This window comes from Kryptolebias marmoratus, linkage group LG2, assembly GCF_001649575.2.
Source record: "Kryptolebias marmoratus isolate JLee-2015 linkage group LG2, ASM164957v2, whole genome shotgun sequence".
In the NCBI taxonomy this organism is placed as follows: domain Eukaryota; kingdom Metazoa; phylum Chordata; class Actinopteri; order Cyprinodontiformes; family Rivulidae; genus Kryptolebias; species Kryptolebias marmoratus.
In genome coordinates this window covers 2,056,002-2,074,047 of record NC_051431.1, presented here as the reverse complement: position 1 = coordinate 2,074,047, position 18,046 = coordinate 2,056,002, and the positions used below count along the sequence as shown (strand labels likewise).

At 41.5% G+C, this 18,046-nt stretch overlaps 1 protein-coding gene across 5 annotated transcripts in view; it reads right to left on the bottom strand.

Moving 5' to 3' along the window:
* LOC108247892 (spectrin beta chain, non-erythrocytic 4) overlaps positions 1-18,046 on the bottom strand; it is a 75,353-nt gene that overhangs the window by 39,213 nt on the left and 18,094 nt on the right. For 4 of the 5 annotated variants that reach the window (XM_017436288.3, XM_025010602.2, XM_017436286.3 and 1 more), the window contains exons 12-25: positions 17,284-17,586; positions 17,041-17,191; positions 16,683-16,819; positions 15,379-15,528; positions 14,690-15,058; positions 14,379-14,593; positions 14,158-14,295; positions 12,416-12,656; positions 12,154-12,312; positions 10,209-10,339; positions 9,909-10,134; positions 8,340-8,542; positions 6,942-7,032; positions 1,786-1,932 (exon numbers count right to left, since the gene is read on the bottom strand). In XM_017436288.3, coding sequence (XP_017291777.1) covers positions 1,786-1,932; positions 6,942-7,032; positions 8,340-8,542; positions 9,909-10,134; positions 10,209-10,339; positions 12,154-12,312; positions 12,416-12,656; positions 14,158-14,295; positions 14,379-14,593; positions 14,690-15,058; positions 15,379-15,528; positions 16,683-16,819; positions 17,041-17,191; positions 17,284-17,586 — 2,661 coding nt within the window. Of the gene's footprint in view, positions 1-1,785; positions 1,933-3,663; positions 4,491-6,941; positions 7,033-8,339; positions 8,543-9,908; positions 10,135-10,208; positions 10,340-12,153; positions 12,313-12,415; positions 12,657-14,157; positions 14,296-14,378; positions 14,594-14,689; positions 15,059-15,378; positions 15,529-16,682; positions 16,820-17,040; positions 17,192-17,283; positions 17,587-18,046 lie in introns of those variants that run through there. The other variant, XM_017436289.3, reaches the window with a different exon arrangement.

Genomic DNA, 18,046 nt, shown 5'->3' with positions numbered 1-18,046 from the left:
ATCCAAAAGGCAAGAGCAGGGTCGAGGCACAAGAAGTCAGTCCGTGAACGCTGGAGAATTACTTGCTGTTGGGCTTTCATAATCTGGCACTGGAGAAGAGCAGAGAAGGAGAATATATAGGGCCCAGCCCAGGTGTAGGGGAGGTAATTAGCTGAGGACACAGGTGACGAGAATGATGATAATTGGCAAGAGGCATGGCATGGCAAAACACAGGCAAGATTATCACAGTATCTAACGATTTTAGCTGCAGTAAAAGGGACAAGCTGCCAAACTTACTTTTTATTTTAATTTAAATAATGAATTTATATAACACTTGCCCTCTGATCATGATAAAACATGCAGGATTTATATTACAGCCTTCATGAATATATTATTACAGAAACTCTAGTTTCCTCCTCTTCCTGTCTTGGTGACCCAACTCCTCTTCCAAATCAGCTCATGACCTCTACGAATGTGTGATGGAAACTTCCTGATGTTCTGCAAGCCCGCAACATTATATCAGCGTATACGATTACGCCGAGCTCCGCAGCGCAGATAACATGCACGCAGTTCAACACACGCTAACCTCACAGGGACCGCTGAGAATAAAAACACGAGAGCAACAAGTTCTCTAAACGTGAGGTGAGAACTCAACTTTACCCGATGTGACTAAATTAGAGTTTTCAGCAGCAACTTTGAAAGAAAAACTGTTAGATTTATTGTCTCCAGCTGCTTTGATTCACTAAGACAGATTCTATTTAAGTTAGTTTTACTGTTTTTATCTCCTGCTACCAAAAGGTGAAAGGCGGGCAATAATGTTTTTGTGTTTGTTTGTCTGTCAAAAAAATCTCTTATGAACCAGCATCTATAGTGAATAACTTTTAGAGTCAACGTGATTCAAGATGGCCGCCACAGCTAATTGACTCAGTCAATTTTATAGATATTGAGCTCAAATCTGGCACGGTAGTAGCTGAGAGTCAATCCCAACTTAAACTCTGAGCACAGATTACAGAAGAGTCTGTCAGTCTGTCTTTATTATTTCATCATTTAAACGAGTAAAACAAGAGCTAAAAGTCAAAATCAGCAAAACAAAGGCTAAAAGTGGCTAAAAGTTGAAACCATCAGTACGGTAACGAAAAGCCAAAATTAGCAGAATAGTAGCAAAAGACAAAAACCAGAACAGAAGAGTAGCTAAAACCTAAAGCTACCAAAACCAATAGATAGAAGTCAAAATGAGCAAAACAGTAGCTAAAGGCTAATACCAACAGAAATGTAGCCAAAAGCTGAGCTCAGAAGAGCGGCAAAAAAGCTAAAAATGAAGCAATTTTGTCCAAAAATAAATTTCAAACAGTACCAAAACCAAAATACATATTTCAATGAACTTCTATGAGAAAAAAATTGTAAATAAAGTTAAATAATTCAAAAAGTAAAACAGTTATAAATAATAAAAGTCCTAGCTGTAATGTCCTGAACGAGCTGAAAGTAGTTAGAGTTCAAAGATGTAAACAGGAAAACAAATGCTGACTCAGCATTATTCCTTTTCAACCCACTTTCTTAACAAATAATATTTTCTTTAGAAAATCCGTGAGCCAATGTCCGGAGAAACATTCCCTAAATGAACACAGTGATATCTGTTCCCTACTCTTTGTTATTAAAAGTCAGACTTCCACCCGCCTCTCCTGCCACAGAGCTAATGGCTGACAGAGAACACACTCTGAAGCCGAATGACCCATTAAAGCTCTACATCAGGGAAATGTATCTGCGAGGCAGAAAAACTGCATTATCTGAAAGACCAGCGGCACTCACCTTTTCAATTTTATCCAGCCATTCCTTATTCTGAGCCAACTCGGCCATAAAAGCCTGGTGCTTCTGCCATTTCTTATGGAGCTTCTGGGTCTCGTCTCGGCTGCTGTCCCTCGCCATCAGCATCTTCTCGTACACCCAGTCTCCCAGCTGAGGGGGGAGAACAGGAAAGAGAGGCATAAACGTTGAACATATATACTGAAAACAACTTACAGATGTGTGCTGATGTTCCAAAAAGAGTATTTGTGTGTTAAAAAGATTAAAAGAAAACACCAAAATTATTTTCTTACTAAGAAAAAGAATTAAAAACAAACAAAAAACAACAAATAAAACTAATGGCCTTGACCAAAAGGATGGGACCCCTAGAGAAGGTAAAAGGTATCTGGACCACAGGGACATGTTAGACTCAGGTGTGTCTTCAGTCCTGGAATCAGTCAGGCTGCCTGTTTAAAGGTGGACAGGTAGTCACAGGGCTGTTTGGTATCATGGTGTGTACCACACTGAACATGGAGGACAGGAAGCTGAGGACAGAGTTGTCTCAGGAGCTCAGAAAGACAATGATTGAAGGTGAAGACTATAAGACCGTCTCCAAGCAGCTGGATGTCCCTGAGACTACAGAAGGTTCAGGTCCACAGGACTGGAGACAACCTGCCTGGACGTGTCCACAAGAGGACAACTGGTGACAAACTGAAGAGACAGATAATAAAAAATGCATCTTGAGAATCCACAGAGCTTCAGGGAGGACGTCCTGAAGACAGATGAGACAAAACTGGAGCTTTTTGTCAACAACTCCCATCAGACCCAAACCAGAACCAAAGACCAGAACCCTGAACCTACAGGGGGACACGGAGGAGGCTCGGTTCTGTTCTGGTCCTGAATCTGTTCAGGGTCCAATGAAACCTCAAGACCATCAAGGCTTCCTGGAGCCAGATGTGCTGCTCAGAGTCAGAAAGCTCGGTCTCAGTCTCAGCTCATGGGTCCAACAGGATCAGGACCCACAACACCAAGAACGGGTCAGAACCAAACATTGGACCGTTCTGAAGAGGCCTTCTGAGCCCTGATCTAAATCCTGCTGAACATCTGTGGAAGGAGCTGAAACATCTGGAGGAGGAAGCCTTCAGACCTGAGACAGCTGGAGCAGCTCAGGAGGAGTGGACCAGGACACCTGAGGACAGGTGTGGACAGGTGCTAAAGTCTCAGAGTTCTCCTGAGTTGAAGTACCATCCTGTTGATCAAGACCAGCTTCATCAGTTTGTTTTTTAAAATAACTTAGTTGAACCAAAATTAAAAAACAGTGACAGATTTTTTCTTGGTTGATTTTTAGGTTTTTTTTAATTATTTTATCCATTTTGTCAGTTTTAAGTTATTTCATTTATCATTGTTGGGTTGTCTTTCTTTAATAAAATGTTACAAACACATTTATCTGTGTCTGTAAGTTTAAAGTAAGCTAACATGTGTTTATTAAAAAAAAACAAAATAAACCTGTTTAGTGTTTCAACCAAATAGACACAGGAGGAAATACAAGGTCAAACACACGGACATTAATGGTTAATGACGCGCAGCCGTCACATGTAGGCAGACACACGTGTACCAACAAGCATGGCTGCAGAAATTCACATGTGCATCATGGATTATCCTCAACAAACATCGAGCCCCCCCAACACAAACACACACACACCCACTTTCTATCAAACCGCACAATCTGCACATTGTGCTCACACCGACTGTCTGGGTGGAGCAAACAGTGAAAATAAGCCTCACGCCTGCGCCGACAGCCCGGCCGAAATATAATCAGGTCAACATCCGCACCCTCCCGCATCACTGCATGCGCCATCTCCAGCTCCACCTGCTTTCCTCTAACTGAGCATCAGAGTCGTTTACCGGCAGCGTTTAACGGGAGAAGCCCGCGGGGTTGTGGCAGCTGCAGGCAGCCGCTGATGTCCGCATCCTTGCTCGTCTGCCGTAGCACACATGAACAAGATGCTCCTCACTGCAGAGGCTGGTGGAGAGAAAATTAGGACGGAGAAAATAAAAAAAAAGGAGGTAAAGGTGAGAGAAAAACGGTGAATAAAAAATTTTGGAGGGAAGAGATGAGCTGCAGGCTTCAGCTCTCCTCTCCAGCTTCTTGCTGTGATGCTGAGGAAGGACTGACTGTACGCTCAGCCAGGAGAGGAAGGAGGGATGGGGGAGGATCAGTGACGAATGCGAGGACAAGAGTCAAGAGAGAGGAGGAAGATTAAAAAAAAACACCGTCCTCCCCAAAACAATAAAATGGCAGAGAGCCCAGAGGAGCCCCTCCTTTTCCTCGCACCCTCAACGAGCTGGAGGATGAGTGATTGAATGGGCTGGTTGGAGGAGAAAGGTGGGAGGAGCCAACTCCTTGGACTGAGATTTTTGGGGGGCAGGGGGATGTAGGTAACGCCTCCAGGCTCACTGGTCACGGCTAATGATGCTGAGAGAAGGTGGAGGCTGGCTTCAAATGGTGACAGAACAGTGGCTGAACATGAGGAGATAAAACGTTTCTCCTTTCTTCATCCGACTGCTTCCTCGTCTGAGCTCAGAGTTACCCTGCAGCTGCCCCTCCTCCTCTCACATCAGCCCTGCGTTCGTCTGTCTCCAGCTCGCCCCAGGCTGCTGCAGTGGTGAGGAGGAAGAGAGGGACCAGACAGAGGTGTGTTTTATCCGGCTCCGGAGATTCACTGCTGATCAGGTCCAACATTCTCTCCGCTCTGTCACTTTGTCCCCCCCCCCCTCTCGGAGTCATCGCCAGGCGTCACGAGCAGATATTTAAGGAACAGGCAGGAGTAAACACGTTCTCGCTTACACGGAAAGGTTGCACAAACACAACACAAGTCGAGGTCACGAAGGTTCACGGTGAGGCAGGATGAATGAGAATAAACGGCTGAAGGGGAGGACGCTGAATTATGTTTGATATAAGATTGTAGGACAGAAAAAAAAACTGAGAGGACAAAAATCGAACAAAAAAAAAACTGAAACGAGGAGAAAAAGGTCTAAAAGTCAGCTTCATGTTGATTTATTTAAGGTTAGCTCCAACAGATCAAACTAAAGGTCACCAAGACAAACTCCACTGAACATTATTATGACTTTTATTTAATAAAATCTTATGGATTTAATGTCCTGAACAAAAAGCTGAAGAACTTTAAACTCAAATATTATTAAAAATAAATCCTCTACAACTGTCCTGGACAAGTAATTTTACATTTTTTAAAGATCATATTCATTAGAATCAACATGAAATAAACTCTCATTAACTGTAAACACAAAAACACATAAAAGATGCACATTTTTAAGAAAACAATACTTTATAAAAGCACTTTGTTTTATAAATAACAAATTACTAGTTATGCTGAAAGTATTTCCCTGCCATATATTTGCAGTAACTTGGCCTTTTTAAAACCATTTCTTTGAAGTTTCAAATATATATATTAGTTTTTCTGGAGAAATGAGTTGTTGCCGTTTTGGTCAAGCCTTCAAAATAAAGGTATGTGTGATCTCATGTGATACTGTGAGATGTCACAACATCTGTTAGTGCTCAGAGTTGGTGACACACAAAACCTTCAGTTTAACCTTTATTTAACCAGTTGGAACAGATTAAGAACAGTTTTGTATTTATAACTTAGCTTCATGGTGTAGCTTTTTGTATAACAAATATATTTAAGTTTTTAAACGTTAATGTGAAGAAATCTGAAGACAGAGAGCAGCAGTGAGTCGCTGGAAACACAAGGGAGTAACTCGGCCTGCAGAAAACAACACAACCTGCAAACCGCTCAGGTTCCAACAAACTGACGCAGTGTCCCACACACACACACACACACACACACACACCCCACGACTCTCCATGTTTGTTTTCTGTTTTTCATGCCACGAGCTGGAGGTAAAAAAAGCAGACATACAGTATGACTGACAGACACTCATTCATGTGCGAGTGAGATACTCTTCCTCCTTTGAATTAATGATGAGGAACTGCGCTCCTGAATTATTTAAGAGGACCACAGAGAGAAAGTTGCTGAAACTAAGCAAGGTTTTGCAGAGAGAAAGCGGTGACTCTGCAAACGGAGAGTAAAAAGTGCAGCGGCGACATGCAGAGCGCTCAGATGATACCAGGACTACAGAATGATGACGTTGAAGGCAGGAGGAGGAACCACTGCTTTGTGTGTGAAAGTAGGAGAGCTCGAATCGAGCAGTCGCACCACAACCAACAACCGGTTTCTGGAAGCGGAATGACAACCTGGTGCAACTAAACACGCCCACAAACCTCTAACCAATCACGCAATACTTGGTGCAAACCCCTGTGAGAAAATGTTCAACCGAGGTGTCGAGAAGCTGCTATGAGAACAAAATGCTGTCATTTTCGTCACAAGAATGAGAGCCGATTTCGTGACTTCTCATGGAGTATGACAACAACTTTAGACTCACTGCAGTTCTCCTGCTGAACAGTAGATGCTGCTACTTCGATCCCTCTGTGGTCCTAGCAGTTAAACGAGTATTGTGTTCTTCAGATTATAATATAATCTGGGGTGTAACGAGCTCTAACGTTGCAGGAGTTACAGCCAGCGTGACTTCGTCTGGTGCAATCAGCACTGAAGATGTTCCTTAACTTTAAATTGTTTGTCGAGCACAAGGACCAGCAGAGGAAGAGTCTACTGTTGCACATTTATTTAAAATTATTTAAAATAAGGACGAGGACCGAGTTCATACGGTGATTTGTCAAATCTGAGGCTGAGGAAATAAAGTTTGAACCTTCTTAAATCGAGAAATAAAAAGAGTTGATCAAAATTTTGAGGTGAAGTGGAAACACAACCTGACTGTTGGAGGAAGCTGTTTAATTATGTGATCATCAGTGTGAGCTACACTTCTCTGTCATTAAAATATGAATTCAATAAAAACACAGAAAGGAGTTTGGTCTGAAGAGAAATCTGACAGGAGAAAAAACACTCAGCTGAGTTTGGGACAAAACCTTTTTTCTTTAAAATATTAATAAAATCTCGTCTCGTTATCGTGAACCCAGCATCTCGTCTTCTACAACCGATTATCTTCCTAGAAAGAACAAACAATCTGGGATTTAACTGAGCTCTTCTTGGACTAATTAAATTGTCCTCATCACATCCTCAATCCCATAATATGCAGCAGCTTCCTACCTCGTGACAGTCTTGGAGGAATCTCTGAAGCTCCCACTGATCGTTCAGTTTTTCCAGCCACTGCTGAGCCAGCTGTCTGTTCTGGTTTCCTCTGAAAGAGCGAGAAAAAAAGACCAATTATAGGTTACAGAAACTAAAATTTACCACAATAAGACCATCTCCGTGTGTGTCTGTTGTGTTAAAATGATGACAACTTTATTTAATGTTAATCCTGTGATCAGTTTAGTTTATTTTGTATTTCTTAGTCGTCCTCAGCTCTCCTGAGATGTTCTGACACCGTCGCTACATTCGCTTGATTCACCAAATCAAATAAAAACTGGTTTCATTAAAAGCCTAAAGGTTGACGACATAGAAAGGTTCCCTTGGTGGGCGATATGCATTTCTTTCATTTTAGTTTGATTTTTATTTCTTGGATATCATCAAAAAGAATGCACGAACAGAAAAATGATTTAAAAAAAAACAAACTTTAAAGGAATGCATATTGCCCGTTGCCTTGCATGCTAAAGTTTTAAACAAAGATGTTAGCGCTCAGAGTTTGGGTTGTGGGTGATTCTCAGCTACTACCATGACAAATGTGAGCTCGATATCTTTAAAATTAACCAAGATATAGTCATTTTGGGGTTTGCTCAGGTGGCCATCTTGTTGTAGATGTTGTAGACGTACATCTAATAATTATGTTCTGAAAGTTTTATTAAAATCTGCTCAATGATTCACGACATATTTTGCGGACAGACAGACAAAACAAACACAAGCAGCTACACGATTGCCTGCCTTTCATGGCAGGTTTTATCTTTAATATCATTCAGAAGAAGAGGACAAAAAAGCTACAAAAACATTAAAATTACTTTACTTTTAATTAAACTAGGAGAAACAAACAAAACATTTAAAAATATTTTCAAAAATCCTAACAAAACCCCACTTCTAAAAACATTTATTTATGATGTACGAATCCAATAAATAAATTAGATTGATGGCGTTGGTTGTAGTCTACCTTTAAGCTTCCAGTTTTTATGTTAATCTAGAACAATAAAGCGTGTGGTTCTCCGTATGTTCCCCCCTTCCCATTTTTACACAAAGAACAGACCAAAACCTCAGCTGTCGCTCAGATTTCACGGTCAGGAATCCATTCGGGACGAAACACAGCAGCCTCTGAAAGCCTGAAATGCTTTTATTCTAAATATTGTTGTTGCAGAACAGCTGCTTCGATCTTTGAGCCTAATCATCGGCTTCAGTTAAAGCCGAGACTATTTGTTTATTCCAAACATAGAAACTTCTCATCTTCACACAGTAATTATTCATATAAATTCACATGACTCTGACAGCGTTTTGTGCTTCTCGGTTAAAGCCTTCCCCCTCCTTCTCGCTCTGTTTTCAGCGTGACGTCAGGTGTGCAGGTACCTGTTGGCGAGGGTGTCGATGCGCTCCCTGATGCGTTCGGAGTAGATGTTGCTCTGACTGATCAGACTTTCCCCCGCCTCGATCACAGCTTTGATCCTGTGCAGGTTCAGCTCCATGGTGGTGGTGAACTCCTTGTGCTTCTTTATGGCGACTTCCACCGTCTCCACCGTGGTGGGGAGCTCCACGTGAGCGAGGGCCGACTCCTGCAGCGGGAAGACCGGGATCATCAGGCGACTTAAACGGATCAAACAAAGACGACCATCTGAGCGCTGAATGACCGAATGAATGCATGCAAAACAGCTGCTACAAGCCTAACTTATCAGGAATGGTTTCAAATCTGTAAAAAACAGTGCATGACCACCTGCTCCCGTGTGTGGAGGGAATTTAGCTGGAAAAATATGGTTAGATTGTTCATAACCCCAAAGATTAAGGCCAGGACGATAACCAGTTCACAACCATGCTGGAGGCTCTGTGGCCAGACTAATGTAGGTCACACACACATAATCTGGTCTTGTCAGAAATTAGCTACATACTGGCAAATGTATGCCTTATTTTGAAAAGCATATTAGGATATGGACTACCCAGATCATGCAAAACACTCTACCTGGGCTGTCTCACATACGACATAATTCAAAAAGAGGATGAATATTTGTTAAAAATATTGCTCTCGGCAACAAAAAAAACCATCACAAAACTATGATATAAACAGGAACCGCCCACTGTGGAAGAGATCTTTGTAATGGAGAAAATCACACATAGATTAAGATTGCAGGAGGATCAGTTTATTGTAAAGTGGGGTAAATGGAGGGATTATAGATGTAAGGAGGATGCCACTTTTGTAGCCAGTTAAATGCAGACATTGTTACTGAACATCTGTATATGAATGTAAATGCACCAATACTTCTCCACTGTAACTGTTCAAAAAAATGTTCAATAAAAAATAAGTTTAAAAAAAAAGCTTAACTTATCAAAACCATAGCTAAAAGATAAAATTAGCACCAGTGCTTAAAGCTAAACTGAGATGAAGATGAAACCAGAGCAAGTTCACTGAAGCTGAATTCAGAGAACAAAGTTTTTGACAGAAGTAAAGTTAAAATATGCAGAAGTAGTTTGATTGCAAAAAAATGTACAGAAAAAGAAAATCAGGAAAATAATAGTGTGAATGAAGTGTTCAGAACAGTAAAAAACTGGTGACTTAAAACAATTTGGTTCAAACTTTTTAAAATACTTATGCACATTTTTATGAAAAGAATAAAAATCAACTAAATCAAATAAAACACAATGATATCTGAAATAGTAAACAATAAACATTCGTGTTATTGAATAAATATTTCAGTTTTTTAAAGTCTAAGGTAAATATCTCTTGTTTAAAGAAATTGTATTTTATTTTATAAATGTTCAGCTTTCTCTTTTCTGAGGGCACAGAATAAAATTTACATCTTTTAATTTTGGAGCAAATTGTTGTGTTGTCAAAAACCCCGAGCTGCAGTGAAATTAAATAAAACCGATAGTGAAAGTCATTTCTTACCCCTCCACAACTTAAAAGCTGCCAAATCGAACTTTCCTCACCTGGTTGTTGAGGAAGGACTCCGCCTGTTTGACGTCTCGCAGGAACAAGTGAAAAATGTGAGCCTGGACCAGAACTTCTCTCCGGCTCTCCCACATCTCGAGGAGCTTGTTCCAGCCGACGTCGAGCTTCTGGAGCCACTGCTGCAGGGCGGCCTGAGGCAGGGGAGCGTCCTCGGACTCCAGCAGCTCGTTCATGGCCTGGAGGCGCTCGTAGTCCTCCTCGTACCTGCAGCCACAGCAGCACAGACATTAGGTGACGACCTGCGAGAAAAAGAGGCTTGTTGTTCGTCAGCCATGTACCGTCCGATCTCCTCCTTCAGAGCAGCGTGTTTGTTGATGAGTTTCTCTGCTTCTTCCAGGTCGTTGGGCAGCTGGTCGGAGGCAGCAGCCGTCTGAGTCTGGACCAACCAGGTGAGGAACGAGTCCAGGTCCTGACAGGACAAGAGACGGGTCATGATTCTGTAGTTTAAATGTCTGCAGACGGACAGACGTGGATACATTTCTTGCTACCATTCAACTATAAAAATAAAACAATAAAAACGATGCGACTGAAGCCAAAAGCTCCAGTTTTGTCTCATCAGTCGAAGAACTTCTTGCAGAAACTCTGGTTCTTGACAACATGCATTTTGGTGAATTTTCTTGTGTTTTTCTACCAAAAGTAGAGTCCTCCTCAGTCCTCTTCCATGGGGCTCTTTATGACTCCAAATGCATCAGACGGTGAGAGGTCAGAAAGCTTTAAACTGGAGATCAGTTAGAAAGGTTTTGAACGGTTTCCATGGTCTGATTAACCTGGGGTCGCATTTCCTCTTGCGCCCACATCCTGGGAGTTTTGCTACAGTCCCATGAATCTTATACTCATACAGCTGTGGTCAGAGGAACATGAAGCTGCTTGGAGATGGAGATCTATAATCTTCACTCAGCAGCTCTCACCTTTACTGTCTCTGCTCCATGTTCAGTGTGGTGAACACAACAAAACCAAACTACGCAACCAAAACAAACTACACAACCATAACAAACTACCCAGTGACTGTTCCCTTTAAACGGACTGATTGGCTGATGGAAAGCTTGAAGACAGCTGCAAGACTATAAAACAAAGATTAATCGTCTCTTTAAGGGCACCAAAGAATCTGTCCGTACTATTTTAGCATATATTTATAAAATAAGCAAGAAATAATTTATTTTGACAGCTTTTTTTGTTTACTTTTTCACAAACTAAAGGCATGCAGGTATACATTAGACCAGGGGTAGGCAATCCTGGTCCTGGAGGGCCACCATCCTGCAGGTTTTCCTTGTTCCTCTGCTCCAACACACCTGATTTGAATCAATGGGTGATTAACAGGCTTCTGCAGAACATGAAGAGGTGATTTAACCTCTGAATCAGGTGTGTTGGAGCAGAGAAACAAGGAAAACCTGCAGGATGGTGGCCCTGAGGACCAGGGTTGGCCACCCCTGCATTGGACAAATGTTTGTAACTGAATCACTTGCACAAGAAATGAAGCTTTGTTTCAATGAGCTGTAAGAGGACCAACAATACTTATATAAACACAAATGTAAAGTGTTGAACCTGTTAAATCAAACAAGATGGACATTTTAAATAAATCAAACCAGCTTCATGTTCGCAGAGTTATGTTGTTTGGATATGGACCTTTATAAATTAAAAAGCAAGGCTTCTCTCTCACAATATGGCGGCTGCATGAGGTGGAATCTACTGTACATAAATTTATTTATAAATATTCTAACAGCTCATGATATCAGGTATTATAAGGTGCAGATATCAGTCATCTAGGACACAGCAATCCTTAGATAACTGGGCTTCTTACAGAAGTTTCTCCTCCCATCTGAAAGAGTTTCCTTCTGTTCAACTCTTAGGATTATCAAAAGTTACGTTTTCAAAGTCGATAAAGGCTTTCATTTCTGTAAGATAAAGCTGAAATCGGTGAGTTTTTAGTTGCTGTTTAGTGTCCAACAACACCGATGTAATTACCAGTTTCTAACGATCATCATCGTATCATAAAACCAACCATTTAGATATTTATAATCAGGAGAACTTTCACATTAGCTCTCCGTATGAAGCCTTTTCAAATCTTCTTGTGTTTTTATGTAAAGAAACAGAACAGCTCTATGAACAGTTTAATGTAAGCAATAAGCATAAAATGTTTTATGTTTTACAGCTCATCAGTTCATTATTTAGTCAGATTTAGGAAAGTGTCAGAGGTTTTTATCAGTAAGAGTCGGTTTGTTCCACCTGTATGAAGCTCTGCAGGCGGCTGGCCACCATCAGTGAGTCCTCACATCCCTGCAGCGTCCGTTTAAGCTCCTCCCACTCCACGCTGATGTCATCGAACGGAACAAGAATCTCCATGGTTCGACCCGAGTGAGCGGTGGCCAGATGCTCTGCTTCCTCCTAACGTTGGCAAACAGGAAACAGAAAAGAAGTTTTGATGATTTGGTTTGAAAATGAGTCAATTTTTTAAGATCTTGAGCTCATTTTTCCATCCCTGCGGTACCTGCAGGTGCAGCAGCTTGGGCTCCAGGACCGACAGGGCCCCCTCCATGGTCGAGAGGCGTCTCTGCAGAGCCAGGACTCCTCCCAAATCGCTGCCCACGTACTGGGTGGCGTCAATGGCTTTCCTCTTCTCCTGTATCTGGGATTTTATCTCCTGGCACTCCAGCAGGTAATTCTGCAGGCGTAACATCGAGTCCAGCTGGTCCTTCTTCTGCTCTACAAGTTCCACGATGCTGTTCCACCTGAGTCCGAAAGAACAAAATTATATTTGGAGAATAAAAGGTTGAAGTCGAACAGAACAGCCTTTCATTCCTGCTAAATGTTGTGGCAACAGATAAACTCAAATGTGAAATCTTACAGATTTTATCACAGCAATACTGATTAAGGGACTTTTATTTTGTAATTGTGCTGTTTAGAATATTGTTTTCTTCAAGACATAGTTTGATTTTATTAAAGTGGGGGTGTGTGGAGTGGTTACGAGCGGTCAGTGTCTTACTTGCAGGAGACAGCAATCAAAATGATCTCAGTTTGGAGAATCAGTGATAAAAAAAATGCAAAAAAGACTTAATTTGGTTGCTTGCTTGGTTTGGATATGTTGGAACAATTATTAATTACCAAACCGTAAATAAACAAAAATAACTTTTTCTTTTTTTATTTTAGTATAAAATGAGTAATTTTGTCCCTAATCCTTCAGACTGCCATCAAACTGTTTCTGTTAACAACTGATGAGTTTATATTTCATTAAGAAACGGTTTTGACATGACGGAGACCACTGCTATTAAACTTGTCTTGTTCTGCTGACCTGGTTTGGTTTAATGAAACTGATCTGATTTATGTGAATCAGTTCTCCACTCAGCCCAGCCCTTTTCTGCTTAACATGTCGTCGTACAATATGTTCTTCTGAATCCGCTCCAGACCAGCAGGCCTGACCCAATCAGCCAAGAGCGACCCATTAACACACACACACACACACACACACACTGATCCCCGTGACTATAATGAGGTAATCACAGAGTCGCAGGGAGGCAGACAGGCTGGGTGAGCTGACGTCTTATAGGCGGCGAGGAGTTACTGAGTAAAAAGGTTAGATGTATGTCATTAAAAAAGATCATTTTCAGCTAGTTTTGTGTATATTTTATTACATTTATTTAACTACTTCCACATACTTTGTCCTATTTTAGCCAAAAAATCAAACGTTCTGCTCATTCAGGAGACGGCTGCTGAGACTTTAGGTTTTTCTTCAACTTGTTCAAAAACATTGTTCTCTTTAAAATTTGGCTCTATTATTTATTCCTCATGTTACTTTCAGCCTTTAGCTAAAGCTCTGCTACATTTACTTATAGTTTTTAGTAAACCTTTGACCTTTTTTAACTTTTAGTTAGCCATTTATTACATTTAGCTTTAAGGTAGCAACTGTTAGTCACGTTTAATTACTTTTAGCTAACCCTTTGATACTTTTAATTTGTAGCTAACATTTTGCCCTTTTTTGATAATGTTTTGCATGTTTTAGCTTTTAGCTACTTTCATTTTTTTTAGCTTTAACAACTTCAGCTTCTGCAGATATCAGCAGTCATTCAGCACTCAGAATTTTCACATTAATCATTTTTTCCTTCAGTTCCAGCCGAAGGAGTTGTATTTGCTGAAGCATAAATGTGTTTGTGAAACAGTTACATGTCAGAATTACTGTAGTAAAATATATTTTAGTAGTTGGTGCTTTTTGTATCATCAGAACTGTTTCAGTACCTGGAGTTAAGGTGGTCTTGACAACCTCTGACCTCCGTAGAAGATGGATGACCTCCGTCCAGGAGCTGCTGAACTATCTGATTAACATCCAGGATCCGCCCCATCAGGCTGTTCATCTCCTGGTCCAGGCTCTCAAACCTGCAACAATCAAAGTGTGGGTCACAGAAACGGGTCAAACAGGTCCAGTCGTACATTCAGGACCTCCTCCTCCTCCTCCTCACCTGTGTGCCACCACCTCCACGTCCTCCAGCCGTTCAGGGATCTCCATCTTGTCAAGCCACTGCTCCTTCTCATCGATCCACAGCTCGCAGGCGTTGACCTCGCTGAACATGCGGTAAACTGCGAGCGCGTCGTGAAGCCACTGCTGCCTCAGCACCGCGACCTCAGCGACCTCCGTGTACAGCTGCTCCACCTCTCCCATACGAACCTGCACCTCCTGCAGGGGACGGAGCAGGACACAGAAAGGACAAACAGTTTTTAAAAAGACTAATTTCGCCGAGAACATTCATCTTTGCGTTTGAGGTGTGCACACCTCCTGCTCACGGTATCTCAGAGGCAGCGCCACCACGTGTTTGCGCAGCGCCACCACGTGGAAGCGATGTTTGTCGATGGCCTCGGTGACGCCTCTGTGCTTCTTCAGCAGCGACTGCGTGGAGTACTCGTCGTGACCGAAGTCCTCGCTGGACACCAGGCGGTAGGCGTCCTGCAGCCAGGCCGCCACGTCGTCGGTTTCCGTGGAGAACTGGAAGAAATTGAGGGACTCCTGCAGGTGGTTGAGGTGCTGCGCCGCCTGGTCCTCCAGCTTCTTCCACTCGCCTTTAACCTCCATGATGCGCTCCTGGATCCCCACAGTACCAAAGCTCTTTTCACTCAGAATCTGCTTCCCGCGCTTTATGGTGTTCTGGAGAAGATGGAAAAACAACAAAGCCTCTTTAAGGTGCTTCTTTAAGGTTTAGGTTCTGACACACAGCCAGGTAAATTATGAATACTTTAAACCCTGACAAATATTTTACTTTTTTCTATTTAAATCTGACTCTAATTTATGACTTTTTAAACCATTGTGTAAATAAATGATGTTTCTGACGGTCAGACTTTAACGCTGCATGTGAAACTCTTCTATGATACGTCTACGATGTTAAAAAGTTGATATTCACTAGGAGAAAAAGGTAGACCTTTTAAAAGACAGGGTAAATGTTTTCTGAAAAGTCTCCAGTAACACACCTGCAGCAGGGAGCGGTGAGCCAGCAGCTCCCCGGCCAGAGTTTTGTGTTTCTGCAGTAATCTTAGAACGCTGCTCAGATCTTTGCCGTAACCCTGAGAGGCCAGGATGGAGCTTTTCTCCCGAATCCAGGCCTCCGACTCCTCCAGCTCCTAACAGAGGAACAGACAGGAAATCAAAAAATGGGGGTTTGTTCGAGGCAAGGAAAGTCTGCTTTCTATCATCACTTATTCTAAAAAGCAAGGAAAAGTAGAAAAGAGCAAAAACACGGACTTAAAAGAAAAGCACAAGACACAGAACGAGGGAACAGAAAAGAAACGAAAGATAAAATAAAAGTTCCTGATTGTAGACAGGCCTCTCCTCCTCCTCTCTAAGGTCAAAGACCAAACTAAGGCTCCCTCAAAAATATAATAAGAAATAAATCTGTCTAATTTATCAGTAAAACTAATCATTTATCAGAACTAATCATCATTTGCTTTTCAGAAGAAGAATTCTGGTAAAAACTTTAGAAAGTTGTGAGTTAAAGATGTGAAAATGCTTCAGTTAAACTAAAGCATCAAATAAAACTGGATCTCATGACTGAACACTGTTTTTAATCTCATATTTTAGCCGTTCATACATCAAAACATTCAGCTCATTCAGGAGAACCGACCTGTGAGTTTCAGTTTTTGAAACTTTTTAAAATATTTCACTTTACAAATATTTTTCCTCTGGAAGTAAATTAAGTTGTCTTCAACTCCATCAGAAACATTGTTGTCGCTGAAAATCTATTACTACCAGTTTTAGCTAGCTTTTTGTTACGTTTAGCTTTTGGCTAGTCTTTTGCTGCTTTTAAATAGATTTTTGCTACTTTAGCTTTTAGTTAATGTTTGTCTACTTTCGGCTAGGCTAGCTTTTAGCTGGTGTTTTGCTACTTTTAGCTTTAAGGTAACTTATTGCTACTTTTAGTAAACTATTTTAAAGGTAGAGTTTTGCAATTTTTGGCTTTTATTCAGTGTTTTGCTACATTTAGCTTTTAGCTAGTGTTTCATTTAGCTTTAATAATTCAGTTTTAACTTCCTCACAACAACTAAATACTGATTCTCAGCTAATTTAGATGAGACTGCAGTATTGCATGTCTGCCTTTGGGAGACTTTTATTGATAAAAACCGAAATCTTTACAAAGTGGAATATGACCAAGTGATTTACTAAATATTATATTCTGCTGTCCTACCTTTTAAAAAGGCTTTAATTGTGAGCTCAGTTACTCAGTTCAAACCTGTTTGAAACCCCCAGCGGTCCTGCCTGTTTCTGTGACCCATCCCACCTGAAAAAAAGCCCACAGTTGTCTCGACTCCTCCAGCTCGGCACGTCTTTTAGCCGCCAGTTGTTTCAGCTCCTCCAAACAGGAAGAGACGTGGTTCACACGGTTACAGATCACCTGTGGGTCGCATGGTTGGTAACCTGGCAAACAACAAAGCAAAGACTAATGAACATGGAAATCATTTAAAAAAAAAGAACCAGAACAGATTCTGCAGTCGTTAGTTACATCTCTGAGCCAGTCATCGTTTCACATTAAATTCTAAACATTTAAGATCTAGAACGTAAATCTGTTGATAAATGCATGCCTTACAAACACTTTGTGATTAAAAGATGAATTATTACTGCACTGTGTGTCTGCGTACCTTCTATTGTGGTGAATTTAAGAGCAGCAGCGTTGAGCGTCTCTACTCTCTCAGCCTGAACGGTGATATCAGCTTCCTGTAAACCGTGCTTCTGCAGCAGGTCGTCCACCTCCAGAAGATGCTTCCCAAAATCCTTCGACAGCAGCTGGACCTGAGAGGTTTCAAGAGATCAACAAGATATCTAATATAAGAAAAACCTGCACCGATATTCCTGCCTCTGCAGTTTCACTCACTGCCCAGTACCTGTGTGCCCTCCATCCAGTCGATCATGTACACCATGTCCTGAAAAGTCTTCTGCAAGGCCAGGTTCTTCTCCAGGCGAGTCCTCCTGCCAGCCACCAGCTCCTTCAGGAGACTCCACTGACCCAAGATGTTCTCCTTACGTGCCGAGATACGCCGGATGTCGTAGTACCCTTCCTTCTCCATCTCCGCGGCAAGCTCCACGACCACGCCGATTCTCTCTTCGTACGAGGCGATGTCCGCCTCGATGGCCTCGTGTTTCTTCATCGCTGCCTCGACTGCTGGAAGGTCGTAACCAAAATTATCCTGAAGGCAGAAGAAAGAAAACGTAAGAAGCTGTGCAGCCGAAGCATGAGGAGTGAGAAGAGTTTGGTGAAGAAAAAACACTGAAAGTATGAGAGGGAGATAAAAAGGCACAGATAAATACCAAATATGTGCTTTTTATTAAACGTTTATTGATCGAGTGGTTCAGCTGCAGTGTCTGAGTTCACTGAATGTTTTAGACCTGAGATTTGTTGCTGCCATCAAATTTAAAATTACCTTATTTTTCCAGAGGTTTGCAAATCATTGCATTCTGTTTTAATTTACATTTACCAATCCCTCCAGGATTTCGCGGGCATTTTTTGTGATTGTTGCAGCTAAAATGCCTGATTTCACGGGGCATTTTCTTAAAAGTTGCGTTTAAAATCAATAAAAAACCATAACTTTTCATATATAAACCAAAAATCCTTCCTAGTTTTGTAAGACAATTCCCAACAAACATTGA